Here is an 18,624-nt window from a genome sequence, read left to right on the forward strand (position 1 = left end):
TGGGCACACAGATTCTGCCACCACAGCAGGAAAGAGGCTTTGTTCTGGAAGCAGCCTAAGGCCTGGCATCCTCCGGGCTAGGGGTGGGGAGGAGGGCGCCAGCTAATGTTCTTTCCTCCCTTCCTTTCAGGCTCACATCCAAATCCAGCCCCTCTTCACCCCTGGCAGCCTGGGACGTTTCCATGACTGTTGAGGGCTGTACCTGGGACGTTTCCATGACTGTTGAGGGCTGTACCTGGGACGTTTCCATGACTGTAGAGGGCTGTACCCGGGACGTTTCCATGACTGTAGAGGGCTGTACCTGGGACGTTTCCATGACTGTTGAGGGCTGTACCTGGGACGTTTCCATGACTGTAGAGGGCTGTACCTGGGACGTTTCCATCCCTGTTGAGGGCTGCTCCTGGGACGTTTCCATGACTGTTGAGGGCTGTACCTGGGACGTTTCCATGACTGTAGAGGGCTGTACCTGGGACGTTTCCATGACTGTTGAGGGCTGTACCTGGGACGTTTCCATGCCTGTTGAGGGCTGTACCTGGGACGTTTCCATGACTTTTGAGGGCTGTACCAGGGCACCGGTTTAGAAAACAGAAGGACCTGGGGTTGCTCCTTCAACTGACCAGCTTCAGGCAACTCACTTAAACCTTCCGAGCCTCAGTTTTCCCATCTGCTAAGTGGGACAGGTGATACTTGTTGATTCTAAGGTGTCCATCCCATCTGGCCGGAGGTGTTGCAGAAGGAAGAGTCCCCATAAATGGCTGCCGCTGCGTTTCTCTCCTGAGCGTTAAGTGATGCGCGCAGAATCAAAAGCTTCAGATACCAGGAAGCTGTAAACATCAACAACTACCTTTCGCCCCAAGCAAAATAATCCTCCTTCTTGTTAAAAAATAATAGAAAATTTCATTTCTCACTAAACAAATGTAAACAATGATAGAGACTGAGGAAAAAAAAAAAACTATTTCTAAAAGCCAACTCCTTTTTTTCACTTTGGATGAGTCATTTTTTTTTTTAGTAAACAGGAATGAGAAACAGTTAATCAAGATAGAGGCAGATAGTTTCATTTTAAAAGAACAGCATGAAGGAATAGGGTAAAAAAGCGTATTGTGTTGGAATGAATATGGAAGGCAGAGTTTTCAGATCTCATGAAAGATTTGCTTTGTCCATCCAGCAGTGTCTGTAGCTTTTAAAGTATTTATCAAGATTACTTTTAATATAGGTTTTTTTATTATCATCACCCTTAGAGAGACTCTTCAGTGAGCTGGCTTTGTTTGTTTGTTTGTTTTGGCAGCAGGAGTAGGAAGGTGGGGAAGTAAGCAAAGCCTTTGTGATAGTTTTAGCTTCTTATTCTTTTGCATTGGGGCAAACACACATCCTGTGCTGGACACACGTCAGACAAGGGTCCCTACAAGAGATTCTGAACTCTGCTGTCCCGCAGGGTCCGGTGCTACGCTGGGCTGACCAGGTGTCCATGGCTGGGGGAAGGGCAGTGCCAGCGAGGAGGGATGGGACACAGAATGAGAGGTCAGAAAAGACTTTGCAGTGTGTTTGGGGACACTTGGAAGGCTCTGGCCCAGGCCAGGCGGAGGAGGGCTGGGGGATGCCAGGGCAGGGAGGCGCCGGCATCAGCGAGCGTGCCCGGGGGGAGGGGGCCCTGGGGGCAGGTGACGATGGACAGGCAGGGGAGGGCCTGTGGCCTCAGAGCATAGCAGGTGGGCCACCTGCCCGCTGCTTTCACTCCGGCCAGCTTGGAGCAGAGCTGGAACGGGCCTGGGCAAGGTGCAGTGACCGTATCAGCCACTCCTGAGCCCCTTGTCGCTTGGACCCCAGAATGACATTTCCAGTGTAGACTGTGGTGAAGCCTTACCTCATGCCGTTCTAGGCTTGAAAATGGTTTATGTGAGACGTGTTAAGTGCTAAAGATTAAAATATGCACTGCAAAAATAGGTGTCTACAGACTTGCCTGTCTTACTTTGAATTGTCCCAGAATTCAGTCTGAATTCTTAAAAGTGAAAAAATACTGTTTGTCTTTTCTGAGTACACTTGAGGCAAGGAACTAGTTGTTTTAACAACTGCTGAACTTTTCCAGCACTAAGATTGATTCCAGAGATGGAAAATAATTCTAGGTGTTGCTTGGCAAATAACATCAACAGTATTCATTCTTTTTTTTTTTAAAGCAGAACCTACTGGTTCTGCTTTAAAATTCTACCTTGTATTGATTTCCCTTTGGACCGTATTTGTGTTGTAAGCACAGTTCAGGGCTAATGTGTTCGTTAAGCTGTGAATAAACAGTTTCTGTGCGTTTGTGGGCCGGTGCCCCAAGCTCTCCAATCAAAAGGAGGCACTTGGAGTGTTGTCTCAAATTTATAAACAGTGCATCCTGAGGTTCGCTTCCTGGGTTTTTTATCTGAGGGCATCATTGAGCTTTTATAATATAAAATAATGTGCTAGGTAGTCTACTGAGGGTTTTGCATTTTACATTTTAGTTCAGCTGGGTGCCCATTTTAGTGAGTGCCTACTGTGTACACGGCTGGGGGCTTTAGTAGAAATGGCAGTAAAAAGTGAGTTCTCCCTACTCTCCAAATGCTCTGTGTTGTAGACAGAATGAAACACAGTCTCTGTTGCTTGTTGTTCTTTTTTTTTTTTTTTTTTTTTTTATGGCTGTGTTGGGTCTTCATTTCTGTGCGAGGGCTTTCTCTAGTTGTGGCAAGCGGGGGCCACTCTTCATCGCGGTGCGCGGGCCTCTCACTATCGTGGCCTCTCTTGTGGAGCACAGGCTCCAGACGCGCAGGCTCAGTAATTGTGGCTCACGGGCCCAGCCGCTTCGTGGCATGTGGGATCTTCCCAGACCAGGGCTCGAACCCGTGTCCCCTGAATTGGCAGGCAGATTCTCAACCACTGCGCCACCAGGGAAGCCCCTGCTTGTTGTTCTTTTTAATCTCTCATGATTTTCATCAGAGTTCAGCTAACTTTGATGGATCTGCAGTCACTGGTGTCAAGAAAGAAAATTAAATTAATGGAACTCAGTTGATAAACATTTCACCTTCTCTGCTTGTGCATTTAAGCTGTAAGCAAGTAACATGATTATTTGACGTTAAGAAAAAGTTTAAGCGATTTCTCGTCCTCCTCTTCCTGCTAGGGGAAGCCGGTACTCAGCAGTGAATGGCCAAGAGAGTAGATCTTAGAGCTTAGGGACTAAACTACAATTAGTGTGGCTTCCTAATGTAAATGCACTTACATTATTTAAATGTAAACCATTTAGAACTACATCACACCCACCTGTTAAGAGCTGGAATGAGGGTGTGACGCGGAGAGGTGGACCAAGGGGTAGGTATGCAGATCAGGTAGTGGAGCCCTCAGCCACCTGGTAGCCGAGTATCTTAGACAACTTTGTTGGCGTCTTTGGACATGACTTTCCTCATCTGTAAAGTGGGGATAATAACACTTGCTTTAGAGATGTTGGTGGGATTGAATCGTAAAAACTTTAAACCGCATTAGTACAGTTCTCTGTGCATTAGAACATCATATGTGCTTAACAGGAAATGGTCATTATGAACAGGTTAATTTTTAAACATAATTTAAGTAGCAGTTTTCCTAATACACTCCCAGTGAACTTGGTCCACTCCCCCAAAAATGCTGCTTTATTTTTCCTTCTTTCAAGTTGATATGTGTCAACGTTTTAACACATATTTATTTCAGAGTATTTACACACATATGTATTTACACATGTATTCACACACATATTTACTACAGACTTATTTCACTAGAAATTAAAAATATTTTCACAAATAAAGGTTCTGTCTATATTGCCACCCTGCTACGCTTGCCGTAGAGGATGTACAAGTTTACACAGCCAAAGAAAAATGCGAATTGCGGGTGCCTACACCCCATGTCAGTGGGACAACCAGTTGCCGGGTCCCCAGATCCACGCAGCCCCAGATTCTGGTCGGGGTACCACTCGCAAGTACTTACCCTCTTGCTGGTACAGGGGGATCAGACCCCTCGTAAGGGAGTAATTGTGAGGATGGATGAGATGGGGCGTGTGAGCCCTGCACGGTGTCTCCATGAGCTGCTACTGAAGTTCATAATCCTCGAGTTTGCTGAGATGTCATTGCTGCTGCTAGAAGGTGCTCCTGGTCACCCTAACTGGGGAGCCAGCTAACTCTTATTAGTCTCACGTTAACGAGCAGCTCTCCCGAAGCCTGGGACCTGAAGGGGGCTAGCCTGTGCGAAGGGCCGGGGCTCTCACTGAGAGTTTGGCTGTGCCTCGCACGTTCTCACAGCCGAGCACAGAGCCGAGTGAAGCCCCCTCCAGGATGGGACAAAGAGGCCGAAAATGGGACCACTTTATGTTCGTTTGGACAAGGCAAGCAGTCCTATTGGAATTCTGTCATTAGGAATTCTAGTCACCCTGCTTTTAATTACTTGTCGTTATTTCCATCAAGCAAGCCATCGTATTTCCGAACGATTTTTGGTGCTGGCTTCTGAGATCTCGGGTGCAGGGCAGGGCTCCCCGACATCGACACAAGCTGGTGGCCCTGTTATAGCAAAACTTTCTCTGCCTTTGGCCACGGAAGACTGTTGAACCAGAAATGTGATTTTATTTTTTCTGACTCTCGATTTCATTTTACCTGTAATTGTCTTAAATAAGAGAAGGGCATTTTAAAAGAAACCCATGACATTTCTTTTTAGAGTGGACTTACTTACAAATGAAAATGAAGCCTGTGAACGAGTTTTCTAAATGACCTTGGAGAATGACATCAAAGTCAAGACTCCATCCCAGATTGAGATTTGACCGGCTCTTTTTCTCCTAACGACCTTAGGTTTGATTTCATTTTTAATAATGGCTTTATTATTTTCTCTAGGCTGTTTCACTCGCACAACTGTTTGCTTTGAAATTTGAAACCACACATTTTTGTTGTCGCTCAAATCAAAATGGGGTCACGCGAGTGACCTTGTAGATAGAAACTGCCTGGTCAACCCACCTTGACAGAAATCGCACACACGTTCTCACCTGAGACCCGTGGAATCATTTTAAGACAAAAGATCATTCAGTGACCGTAAAGCTTGAAACCTGATGAGGGGGGATGAAATGTAATAACAGCTCACGTCGCCTGAACAGACGCAATGCTCCACACCGGCCCCTCGACGCGCTCCCTCGCGGAATTCTCAACGGCAGCCCCAGCACACGTACCGTCCGGAGGAAACTGAGGCACACCGAGCTCGGGGAACGTGCCCAGGGTCGCAGAGCTGTGAGTGGCCGGGCTCTGGAGTAAACGCGGTTGACCTTGAATCCTGGACCTGGCTCTGGACTGAGGGGCTCTGCGTCAGCAGGCGGACAGACAGAAACCCCGAAGGATGCCACCTGGACCGGTTCTACTGTCTGGCCTGGATTCGTTAGGGGATGAACAGGAAGCGAGTGTCCTCTTTTCTCAGGCCCTAAGAATGCACCCTGAATTCTCCTCTCCGCCTCTGGGATGAAATCTCAGACACGACCCGTAGCCTCTTCGTTTCATCTTAAATAATTCAAAGTCCTCAGGTCAGTTTCAGGCATGAACGACTGAAGACCTCCAGCCTCTCCCCCTGTTTCAGCTGGGCTCCCCCTCTCCCGGCTCAGGCCTGTGTTGGCTTCGAAACCTCGGTGGAGGAGGGGGCTGAATAAACCTTGTGCGTTTTCCCAGCTCCTTTCCGGCTCCGTATTAGGCATCACTTCTAACCTGGGGGCAGGTCCATGGGGGTCTGTGGACGTGCGGGGGGACGATGACGGGGGTCCCCTTCTCGGCTCTGACACCGTCATCCCCTGGGCCTGGGGGAGTCCAGAGCTCGTTCTCCTTGGGGCTTTTGGGGTCCCTGGGGGCAGCCGCACGTCTCCCACCGCTGGGGGTGTTCACGGCCTTCCCCCAGTGCGGGGCTCTTGGCTTTCTCGGGGTGGGCGACTCTTTGGGCGCAGTTCCTTTTAAGATAACCCTAGACCACCTTTCCCCAAGTTCACGTGTGGCCTAGGAAGCCCTTGTACTCGTGGAAACGCAGCTTCCTCTGGCCCGCGTCCTGGGGTGGAGGGTCCAGCACAGACTCTTTCTTTAGACCTGTCAGACTCCAGCTACAAGCCAGTCTCCATCAGCTCCAGGAGACCTGGGTCAGGCTCTCTGGAGGTGGGCAGGGGTCCTGAATCCAACCTCAGTCTGTCTGGGGTGAGGGTAGGCGCACGCCAAGGTCCAAACCACAGCTCTGAGCAAAGAGCTGAGTCAGCCCCGATACCGGCTCCTTAGGTGACATTGTCTCCCACTCCTTCTTTGCCCCCTGACATCACGGGGAAGCGCTGTGGGTAACAAGTTGTACCCCCTCCGTGCTTCCCTGCAGATTTGCTCAGTTCACAGTGCCACCTGGAGGCTGCTGCCGTAATACAGCACACGACTGTCTAATTTCCACGCGTTTATCAAAGCGCCTGTGCAAGTGTGTGCTGCTCACCCGTGTGTCGGGCGCACCCTAGGAGAGCCCCGGGGGGGCATTGCTCCTTGGTCCATATCCATGAAGGCCTAGAAGGTAAAGCTGGCCTCTTGGCATCTCTTCACTATTCCAACGTGCATTTCTCTCCTCCGGCTGCACAGAATGGATGTGTCAAAAGAAACAAGGCTTAAAGGACCTGCTGAAAAGTGGACAGATGGTTTACCCAACAGGTGGAAAATGAAAACAAAATCATGAAAACCCAGGGCAAGGATTTTTTTATTATGTAACATTTGAAGACCTACTCTAGCTAACTGAAAGAGTAAGCTAAAAAAATGACTAGGGGAAAAAAAAAAATGACTAGGATACCAGAATCAAAAGTTTAAATGTTAGGACAAGTCCATGGTTTCCAAGAATATACAAAGTGAGAGTGTTGTTGGCAAGAAGATTATTTCATTTACAGCTTGGAGCTGATCGCTGATGGCAACACTGAGGTCAGAAAAGAGAAGAGCCAGCCATCAGGATTATAGATGTTGAGGGATTTCACCAGGCAATAAGCAAGGAGGCACGTCATTCAGTAAATGAAAAAAACAACAGGTCCTGAAAGGGCGGTGGTTTTGACTTAACGCTTCCAGATGTTTGGGCCTCTCATTTCTTAGTTTCCGTTCAATTTATCGTGTGCAAATTTAGTCTTTTTTGGATACATGCTTTTGTTACTCCCCCGTTTACCTTTTCACTTTTGTTCTTCTCCTTTTGCACTCTTTACAAGTTATTTTCACAGCATAAAAGGAGTTTATAAAGTGAATGACGTTAGGAAGGGAAGGAAAAGGGAAAATGGTGAAAAACATGGCATATTAATTAAAATGGATAAGTTAATGTCTTCCAAATGCAGTGCCATTACTTCCTTTAACCTACAGAACTAAGCATTTAACTTAGGAATACATCTTGCTTCTAAATATAATTTTCACGATGGCCACAACATTGTTAACTATTTGCGATGCGTATTAAGGAGATGACAAGTTTCCTCCTGAAACCCTGCTGGTTACAATCGTCTCGGGCAGAGGGAGGACAGATGTGTGAACGTGCACAGCTGGTTCGGAGGGGCTGCCGTGGTTCTGTTTGGCTCAAGCCTGGGGTGCAGAGGAGGAAGCGAGGGAAGATTAGACTAGAGTGTGTGCTTCCTGCCCACACACCACGTGTCAGCAGTCAAGCAGGAAGCCCGGAATCATCCTCAACGGCTCCCTCACCCTCCACAACCAGACCGACACCAAGTTCGGCCCAGTGCAGGTCTTAAACATCTCTTGAAATTGTCCACACTTGTCTCCATCCCCAAAGACCCCCTCCTCATTAGGGTGACGTGAATGAGAAGTGCCTCTGTGCCCTTATTTAACCTTCTCAAGTGCCCTGAATAGGTAGGTGGTATCATTATCCCCATTTTAGAGATGGGAAACCTGAGGCCCAGGATGGAGAAGTGACCTGCCCAAGGCTACTCAGCCCTTACGGGGCAGAGCCAGGATTCGGGCCCACGGGCCGTGGCCAGGGGGCCACCGCTCAGAGCCCACTGCCTCTCCCTGCCCTGGGCAGCTCTGCCCAGTCTCTCTGCAGCTGTTCCTGCTCCCCCTCTCGTCCTGGTCCCTCCCCACAGCCAGGGGAGTTCTTAGAACTACAGACCTGACCCTGTCACTGGTGCATGATCACCCTCTAGGGCTCCGCCATTGCTCTGCATGAAATCCAAAGTCCATCTGCCCCATCCTCACCCCAGTAGGTCTGTCCCCGTCCCCCCGCCACCAGCACTCTGCACCGGCTGTCGGGTGTGTTTCAGGTTTCTTGAATGAACCACGAACTCAGTGGAGAGCTTCCCTGAGGACGGATGCCCCACGACCGTGCCTTTACTCCAGTTCTTCCCTCCTGCTCTGTCATCTGACTCCCGAGAAGTGGTTGGTGGGGAAGTGCATTGCGACAGTCCTGCCACACTGATCAACATTATTTAATTAATATTCACTGTATGTATTTTGAATATTTTTTTTCTAAATTGCCATGACTTTCCTGTTTCTTTACATCTTACACATAATTGCTCAGTCACTAGGTACTAATCAATTGATTCAACCCAGCCGACAACTCAGTAAGCTGAATTAGATTCAGCACTCTTAGATTTTGAGTGCTTTTCTCTTACATGTGTAAAGAATTCAAAAGTTAACGGTGTCATGTGAGACTGCATTCTTACTTCAATTGTAAGGAGGTTTCTCTGCTCTTAAATGGGAAAAAACAAGAATACTGTTATGAAGGTGGACCCAGTCAAGTTGGAATCTTACGGCTAAAGTCAGTAAGCACAGATGCTGTTCCCAAAAAATTCAGAAAGCAACATGGGACAAGTTTACCCAGATTGTAAATGTTTTGTGATCTGAAACTAGAAGAATCGGTTCTTCCAGAGCTCTTATTAACCTCAAAGGTAAATTGCTTCTTTTGCTCTTTGCCTCCAAGAGTGTTTGAGCAGGGCTTCCCTGGTGATGCAGTGGTTAAGAATCCGCCTGCCAATGCAGGGGACACGGGTTCGAGCCCTGGTCCGGGAAGATCCCACATGCCGCGGAGCAACTAAGCCCGTGCACGACAGCTACTGAGGCTGTGCTTTAGAGCCCACGAGCCACAACTACTGAGCCCACGAGCCCGTGAGCCACAACTACTGAGCCCGTGTGCCACAACTACTGAACCTGTGAGCCACAACTACTGAAGCCCGCGCACCTAGAGCCCATGCTCCGCAACAAGAGACGCCACCGCAATGAGAAGCCTACGCGCCGCAACGAAGAGTAGCCCCCGCTCGCCGCAACTAGAGAAAGCCCGCGCACGGCAACGAAGACCCAACACAGCCAAAAAAAAAAAGAATGTTTGAGCGGAAAGCATTTTCAAGCTCACCGAATTCAACACATTCATTTTCATAGATGAGATCCAGACGCCGAGATGTTCAGTGACTCAGAGTGGAATTAGTCAGACTTCCTCCTTAAAGCAGTATTCCACCTTTTTTCTGCCATAACACGAGAAATGACCAGTTTTCACATATCTGAGAAACTTCTACAGGTGAATCTGGGATTATGTTCATTCCCAGGGTGCTTGCTGTAACTGCAGGACTCTCTTCCTCCCTGGAACGTAAAGATCAATTACGCGTTAATTGTCTGTTTCTCTTTACCAGAAGCACATGGCCCACGGTGTCTTCTGTGATTGAATCTTAAAATCAAGAGACACCACACAGAAATCTGGGTTTGCTGTGTCAACTGTGAAAGCCATTCCCCACGGCAGCCCCGTAGCTGGAGGCCCCTTCACACAGGCCACAGTCACCGTGATCCGACTGACCTCGGAGGCACCGAGGCTCACGTTGCCTGGGTTACAGGAAATTGGCTTTCAGCCTTTTTCACATAAACTGTGTGTACGGCGGCTCACTTTCTATCCCTTACTGCCCCCAGGGTTGTAAATGCTCTGAGACCGGCGTGCTGGGTCTCCCCAGTGTCACCCGTCAGCCCAGGTCCTGGTCTCTACCTAGCTGCCCCCATGGGCAGCTGGCAGATGTGAAGTTAGACAGATCCAGGCCACTTTGGTTTTGGAAGTTCCAGTTCTCTGGGATTGCTGTTTCCATGTCCCCAAAGCCCCAGACTTCTACTCATGTAAGAGACAAGAAAGCCTGGCTCACGTTCTCCGTGCCAGCATCTAGCGCCGACTCTGACGCTCACTGGTACAGGAGTGAGATTCTTTCCATGTCCTCTTGCCACTCAAAGGCTGGACCAGCTTCCCGGGCGTCACCTGGCGTCTGGTGAGAAATGCAGAGTCTGGGGTGTCCAGCAGACCCCCGGATGCACAGGCACATTCAAGTTTGAGAGGCATCACTAGGGCCAGCAGGAGTCACCGTGTCTTTGCCCCTGTGTCCTCTGCCCCTGGCTGGCTCTGTGCCCCATCAGCCCTCCCCATGCAGGTAACATGACCCCTCCGGCCCCGGTCCTCCATCGGGAAGGAGCTGCTGGGGGAGCTCTGCCCACGATGACCCCCGCCCGGGCTGCTGGTGAGTTCACGTTGCCCTGACTCAGAGGGCCGCTCTGTCCCTTGGTTCTGCCACATTTTTTTCTCCAATCCATGTTATGCTTTCACGAAATTTTAAAATGGATATTCAGTGGGGTAGAATGTAGGTAAAATGGTCTGTGAATGGACAGTTCCCTCAGGCTTGTGTTCTCTCTCCTTAGCCCTCCATCAGGGATCAAGCAGGGCCGGATAATTACTTTTGTTGATGAAACCTCACGTGGCTGAGGTCGAATTTTTCTGAAACGAGATGAAGAGGCATAGAGGCCCCTTCAGGCCTGCTTCCAGCAGTGGCCGGGCCTGTCCTGATGTCAGGGGCCTGGGCAAGGCTGCCATCAGTGGAGGACCATGAACACAGGCCATGGTTATCATATTTGTGACGTCACGATGGAGTTCCAGGTTTCCAGGTGTCTTGAATGTACCTGGTCTGCATCACACCAAAGTCTACACTCCAGAACTCTGGGTGGGTCTGTACAGCTCCGTCCCAGCCAACACTGTTTGAACATCAAAAAGTAACAGAGCAGAAGTTAAGGATTATGTCACAATTAAGAGAAGGAGCAGCCTTTGCCACCTTCATTATTTTTGAAGTAGTGCGTTGGCTAAAACAGGTAGGAAACATCACCTGCACCGTATTATTATCCTGTAGCACCCCACCAGTTCCTACAGCTTTTTCCGTGGCTTTCAAGCCTTCTGATAAGATGCTCTCCTCCCCACCTCCAGGAGTTTCAATTAGAACGTTTCAGCTGTGACCACGGTCATTTCTAAACATCACCAGCGTGTTGACAGTTATTAGGGAAATTGGGAATGACAAAGGCAAGGCAGACGGAAGAGGGGTAGAAACAGAAAGGAAATGGAGTGTGAATTAGTTACAGATAATCAGTGTTTTTCTAACATGAACTCTCACGCCGGTTTTGTGTCTAGTAACTGCCTCCCCGGCTGGATGGCGTGCAGAATGGGAGTGCTTGGAGGAGCCGTCCTCTGGCTTCTCTGGGCGCCTCGGTTCACCCATTCTCAGGCCTGCTTTTCCATGAAGACAGAAAGCAGGGCGGGAGGAGGACGAGCTTCCTGGGAAATGCTTCCTAGAAAGTAGCCTGGGAGTCCTCGGTCCCGAGAGTTGCAGAGAGATGACTTTCATTTAGTTCGGAACGGCACCAAAGTCCCCCTGGACAGACAGCTCGGCACACTGGAAAGTCGGTCGGTAGCGGTGGCCGTTTGGGGGTTCCGGTCCGAATACGATGGAATTCGAAAAGAACACGGTCGTGCGGGCCAGCGTGAGCGGTACCGCCAGTGACCGTCATGTGATCACTACAACTCATCACGTGAAGAACCTTCTCCTAAGAACAGTGAATGCCGGAAGCATAGAAGAGTTCACAGGCCAGTATTCCCATGGGCCTTTTTTGAAACTGGAAATAACTCACTTGTCCTTAGCTCCTCAGAGCCACGTGCTTTTAGAGGGAGAAGGACTCGTGGGAATCTCGTCCAAGCACTCATGTCACAGATGAGGAGCCAAGGCCCCAGGGGAAGGGGCAGAGGCTCTACCTCCTGTCACCCGCTGGGCGATCTTCCCCCTTGCTGGAGGTTTGCCCTGGTCCTTAGGCACAAAGGTCACAGGCACAGCTTTCCGTGGTGTCCTTCACTCTGCCCCTGAACCTTCTGGCACTGTCCCCTCCGTGGACACATTTTGGAAGCTTAAGAGGTAACCAGTGAAGATGTTATACGCGCTCGGGAGAAACAAGGCCTGTCCTGGGGGCTGTCAGGTGCCCTGGGGGTGATCCAGCGGGGTTGCCTCAGGGCCCCGGCTCCGCTGCCTGCTCTGGCTGCAGCCCCCTCCTGGAGGACCAGGCTCGTCCTCCGGGTGAGATGTACGCAGGGTCGTGGATGCGCAGACCCGAGATCTGCAGAGGAATCCGCACTCCTCCTCTGGTATTTCATTCAGAATATGTCCAAAGAAACAGTCTTCCTTCCTCTTCATGAGAGGAGGTGATTTTTTAAACTAAATTGAAGTATCATCATAGAACCGCACAATTAAAGGAAATCATTAAGGAGGAGTTGCCTTGGGGCTTCTTACATCTTGCATAGGAAAATATTTTTATTAGAACGAATCCTTCTGCAGATTACCAAAATGGTCTCTAACAAAACATGACGATGGGTGTACTTAGAGATTAAGAGTTTTAAAAGATGTTAAGGAAAAATATCAGCCCCTCGCCCCAAGCTTATTTTAAGACACTTCATTTTCTTCCCGTGAGAGCAGATCATTTTACAGTAATACCGCTTTATTTTGTAAATGAGTTATTTGACAAGTTAGTTGACTACATTATTCTCTTAATACTCCTAATTACAACCAAAGATGCTGAAAAGGTCTTTCACCAGTGCTTTGGAAGGCTGAGGCGTCCATCAGTGCTCTGTGCCAGCAGTGACAGGCAGAGGTGGCTGGTGCTGAGAGGGCCGCAGAGATAAATGCTTCACGGTATTACGCTCTAAGTAGAAAGACTCCCTCAAGATTTATACTGGGAGTGTTGATGAGTGTTTCGTTATCGTGGGCTTGGGTGGGGGCGTGAGGGAGTCAAGTTGCTCAGAAAGCCATAAATAAGCCCCATGAATGCTTACCTATTATACAAGTTTTCCATAAAGTAACATATTTAGGTTTGATTGACACCTTAAGATTGTGTTCTTAGTTCTCTAGGGGATCTGGGAAAATACATACCACAAAGAAACTTGATTTCTGCTCATTGTGTGAAAAATTTGTGGAGCATTTATAATCAGAGTGTCTATATGGTTGATCTAGAAGTATTTCTAGGTTTTTTGTTTGGTTTTTGTTTGTTTTAGTTAAAAAATAAGCTTGTGTTTAATGGGTTGAACTTCATACACATTCCATGCGCAGGAGAATGTGTTTTCAAATATATTGGTTGGCAAAAGTAAGATAAACATGTTGACTTTTTAAAAAATATTTTCGTGTTTACTGCCGTTTCTTGCCCAACTTTTCAGTCTTTGAAGAGTTGGGTGCTTGTTGAAGCGTTAGGAGAGGTTGACAGAAGTCTGAAGGTTTGCTTCGTTGCAAAAGAGGCATATTAGACGTCACCGATGCTGTAGCCTAAAGCAGCAAAGGGATTCTCAGGAACCCAGTGGCATTTCATGAACTGGGAACGACCCGCATTTCTGCACTCGTCTAGCGTTTCCGGGGTTTGGGTATAAGTGATGCCAGCCGGGCGTGATCGGGAGGAGGGTCTCCCCGCTGGGAAGGCGGCGGGAGGAGTTGGCGCGTGGGAACCCTCTGCCGCTCCTTCTCCGAGCGCGGGGCGCGGGGCGCGGGCCTCGTGCGGCCGCCGGGATCGCCTCCCTCCCGGGCGGGCGGGCGGCGGGGGTGCCCTGGGGCGGGGGCGCGCGGCTCCGCCGTTGCTGCAGCCGTGATGTCACTCGCCCATCCTAACCCGCGGTTGGTTGCTGTGTGTTTCAGCTCTGCCTGCAGTCGAACACAAAGACCTGGAGGAGACTCCCACATCCTTCGGGGAGGAGAAAGGAGGCGGCGAAGCAGCTGAAAGGAACTTGGGGCTTGGGGCCTCTCCGCACCGGGCGGCCGGCGAGGCGGCCAGGGAACTAAAGCCGCGGGGCGGTGAACGAGCCGGGAGATGAGGCGCTGCCGCCGCTGCTGCCGCCGCCGCCGCCGCTGACACTCGGTTCCGGACCGTCTGCTGCCCTTTGTGCCGCCCGCACATGTGTCTGCCCGGCGCATCCGGAGGCGCGCAGACGAGCATCCACCACGGCCGCCGGGGAGAGAGCGCCCGCCATGCCCACGGAGAGCCTACAGACAGGTAGCATGGTGAAGCCGGTCAGCCCCGCCGGCACCTTCACGTCGGCCGTGCCCCTGCGCATCCTCAACAAGGGGCCCGACTACTTTCGCCGGCAGGCGGAGCCCAACCCCAAGCGACTCAGCGCCGTGGAGCGGCTGGAGGCCGACAAGGCCAAGTACGTCAAGAGCCAGGAGGTCATCAACGCCAAGCAGGAGCCCGTGAAGCCGGCCGTGCTGGCCAAGCCCCCCGTGTGCCCGGGCGCCAAGCGCGCGCTCGGCAGCCCCACGCTCAAGGGCTTCGGCGGCGGCGCCAAGAGCGAGGGCGGCGCGCCGCGCGAGACCCTGAAGCTCGAGATCCTCAAGAACATCCTCAACAGCTCGGAGGGCTCGAGCGCGGGCTCGGGCCACAAGCACGGCGCGCGGAACTGGCCGGCGCCGCGCGCCGACGCGCCCGAGCTGCACCGGCACTCGTTCGCAGAGTCGCTGCGCGTGCGCGCCACGCCCGGGCGCGGCAGCCCGCAGGAGGGCGGCTCGCACGTGGGCCGGCGGCCGCTCGAGCCCGCCGCCGACGCCTTCCTGCACGTGTCGCACAGCTCCTCGGACATCCGCAAGGTGACGGGCGCCAAGCCCCTGAAGGCCATCCCCTGCAGCAGCTCCGCGCCGCCGCTGCCCCCCAAGCCCAAAGTCGCTGCCCCGGTCGCGGTCAGGTCCCCCGAGGCCGAGGCGGCCGAGCCGGCCTGCGGGGTGGGCCGGAGACCCTCGCTCCAGCGGTCCAAGTCGGACCTGAGCGACAGGTACTTCCGGGTGGACGCCGACGTGGAGCGCTTCTTCAACTACTGCGGACTGGACCCCGAGGAGCTGGAAACCCTGGGCATGGAGAACTTCGCCCGCGCCAACTCCGACATCATCTCCCTCAACTTCCGCAGCGCCAGCATGATCAGCTCAGACTGTGAACAGTCCCAGGACAGCAACAGTGACCTTAGAAACGATGACAGTGCCAATGACCGGGTGCCCTATGGCATCTCCGCGATCGAGAGAAACGCTCGCATCATCAAGTGGTTGTATAGCATCAAACAAGCCAGAGAGTCGCAGAAGGTGTCCCACGTGTAAGAGGAAGCGCGCGCAGCGGAGGGAGGGGGGTCTCTGTCCGTGCCTCGGCAGTTATGGAGGTTGTGAGGTCTCCTTGCAGTGTTGTGAGCTTCTCCACTCTCTTTGTGTTGCTTGTTGTGCAATGTCTTTCAAGTTGCATGCCCCCCAACGTGGGGACTGACCTGGCGTCCTCGGCCACCGTCGCTGCAGAGCCTGGCCGATCGCTCGTCATCCGCCAGAAGTTCCGGGCCAGATTCACACTAGGGCTTCGATCTTCAGCAAAACTGTTTACAAGGAAAACGGTATACAACTTCTTCAATATTTATGTGGTTCCTGTGTTTTTATATCCCGCGCTATGGTGTCTTAATTAAAAGTTTTATCCACTGGCTTTTAAGTTGGGAGTAGCATCTTTTTGAAATTAAAAAAAAAAAAAGCCAATCTGCCTACACTGGAGACCGAAACGGTGGGAAAATGAATGGGGTCTGCTTACCAAACAGATAGTGACTGACCCAAGAGAGAACCGGGCTGGGCTTTCTGAGGAAGAAAGTGGGGACCCCGGTGTTAATCATGTAGGTATTGACATCCGCTCGCCACGTACTCAAGTTAGGGTTGGGGCGACGGTGCTACGTACGTTTTGTGTCCGATTCGGTGTGTAAATGTTGGTGGTTCTGTGTAATGCTGACCCCAAGGAAAGACAATCAGATACAATGAAGGTGATTAAATCCGGAGGTTGGGTGTTGGCGGGCTTTGTTGATATTGTTCTGATTTAGGTTGATTCAGAAATTTCCACTGTTAATCTTTTGACAGAATGGCCACCCTAGAGCTGATACTGAATGTCTTTTTTTTTTTTTTAAGTTGGTTTTTTGGTCAAGAACTAATCCCATGCGGATTCTCTTCCCTCCCTTTGCTGTTGTTGTTGATAAAGGGAGAGGGGAGTGGGGCTTGGGCAGGTGGGAGCTATCTGAAGACATGAACACAAACGGAAATACCAGCCACATCGGTATAGAGCCTCCCGTTCACAAGTCAATACCTTTGGTAGCTGAACCAGACCTGAGCAGCTTGACTGTGCCCTCGCGCATGTGTTAATCTGTCAGGCTGTGGACCTTTGTTACGGCTCTAGGAAACTGGAAACACAACTCTAGGTAGCTTTAACAGCCTGTGGTCCCTAGCACTGCATATCAGCTTGTTCCTTTTCCCCCATAATCTGTCCTCCAGGTGGTCTAGTTAGGTGTCCATCAGCTGCTGTAGCGGAGAGGTCCACCTGCAGCTTCCTTGCTCTTGTAGACACGCTCTGGAGCTCCCAGCAGCACTGCCTTAGGCTTCATCAGCTAATAGGACACTTGCTATGGTGTAAATGCTGTAAGACTTTGTACATACTTCAATTGTTATGAAATCTTTAAGAAGAAAAAAAGGAAAAGTTACTCTAATAAATAGCTCTGGTGCAGGCACTCATGGTGGTGGTTTCTTTGTCCTTTCCTTTGCTCCCTCCATGGAATTTTCACCTTGGACCGTGAGCCAGAAGCAGATTTTTGATGGTCTTGAAGGAGCAGCACTTCATTAAGTTATTTTCACCATGACAATTATTCTGAACAGCCGTGTTCTTCATTGTAGTGAGAGCAGTGTGCTTTTTGCTAAAATAGTTTCATCGAGGTTCCTAAAATATGCTGCTGCTGCTTAACTTAGTTCACACTTTCAGCATTTTTATCTTTTCGTAAATATCAGAATTTTTCACGTCTTCCACCAAACTCTTCAGTTGTAAATATTTGTGAGTTCTGATGGTAGAGACATACTTTTGAAATTTATAGCCTTGTTCTTATTTGTACAAGTCCAATGTCATTAACATTACATGTGCTCAGACACTGGTCCACTCATTCATTCATTCATCCATTCCTCTTTCAAAAGGGCGTTCGTTGACTGATTCCCTTTTCAGGCCTCACCGTTGGCCCGGGACTGCTGTGGTCAACAACACGGTGTCTGCCTCAAGGAACTTAGATTTTCACTTTTACTTTAAGAGAAGAATCATTCCTCTCAATGGACGTGTCTTACCTCCTGTTATTAGGACATTGAGTATTCAACAGGTATTTAATGAATCAAGTTATTTGAAGATTAACATTTCTTTTAAAGTTCCATATAACATGTAAAAGTAAAAGAAAGGATTATTTTTAAAGTTTCAGAAACAAACGATATGATTCCCAACTCTTACCGTTCACAAACGTTTTCCTTATGAAAATCAAATTTGGTTCCTTGACTCTCCACTGGTTTTGAATTTTTCTGGTTCTCTGCTTAACTTCTAGTTCAACTAGAGCTCTACTTTCCATAAGAAAGACTTTGAAATACTGCTATGAGTGGTGATGATAGTACAATGCATTCAAGATAATAGGATGAAAGTTTTATATTTTTATATACACACACATGTTTTCTCCCCTCACCATTTGGATAGAAATGTGGCCATTTAAAATATTCTTGGCTTAGCATTTATATATCCATCTCTTTCTGGGGCTATTGAAATACTAAAGATAGATGTTATTTTCCTAAGGTAACTGGTTTTGGGGGGAGATGAGTACTTGGCGAATTTAATATCCCTGCCTATGCTGATTTTGTTTGAATCTCCCAACACTTCAAAACCACCTTTAATCTGTGTTCCAACAGAGCTGTAAATCACCCCACTATAGTTCAGTCTAATCTTCTGGGGCCTCTTTATACCATGGACAAATGTGAGGCTTTGGGTTCCTATGGAAGATGGGAGTTCATTATTTTCTTTTTGTTCTTGAAATTAGAGTTTCTATATAGGACAATTTCAAATGCTTAATATTAAATCCTGAGAGTAAGACATTTTCTACTTGTGAAGTCCTCTTTGCAAAAGGCTCACTTTTGTAGCTCATGGGATTAAGTATCTATCTTGAGTGTGTGTGTGTGTGAGACGATGATGGTACTGTTGGTGTGAATATACGGCTGTAATATAGTTCAGCCCACTTTTATTACCCCACACAATGCAGGGTGACACAGGATTGCACTACATGGCTTTGGAGACTGGTCGTTTCTTTTTTCAAACCACCATGTCTTAAGACAGTCCTCCCATATCCATCCCCTCTGCCATTGCCATAGTTCAGGCTCTCATCTTCTCTTAACTGGACTGTTGTTCCTAGAACTCTGTAACTGGAACTCCCCCTCCCTACAACCAGCCTCTTCCCATCCCATTTCATGCCAGGGATATCATAATCAACTCTGATGATGTCACTCCTCTATGCAAA

The 18,624-nt window shown here is 49.6% G+C and overlaps 1 protein-coding gene across 6 annotated transcripts in view; it reads left to right on the plus strand.

Moving 5' to 3' along the window:
• Positions 1-15,767, plus strand: part of FAM110B (family with sequence similarity 110 member B) — a 136,404-nt gene extending 120,637 nt beyond the window's left edge. For all 6 annotated transcript variants that reach the window (XM_082433049.1, XM_082433050.1, XM_082433047.1 and 3 more), the window contains one exon: positions 13,952-15,767. In XM_082433049.1, the coding sequence (XP_082289175.1) occupies positions 14,282-15,394 (1,113 nt within the window). In that variant the 5' untranslated portion in view covers positions 13,952-14,281 and the 3' untranslated portion in view covers positions 15,395-15,767. The remainder of the gene's footprint in view (positions 1-13,951) is intronic.
• Positions 15,768-18,624: the final 2,857 nt, after the last annotated feature.

The sequence above is a fragment of the Balaenoptera physalus genome (assembly GCF_965194825.1).
Source record: "Balaenoptera physalus genome assembly, chromosome: 17".
NCBI lineage: Eukaryota > Metazoa > Chordata > Mammalia > Artiodactyla > Balaenopteridae > Balaenoptera > Balaenoptera physalus.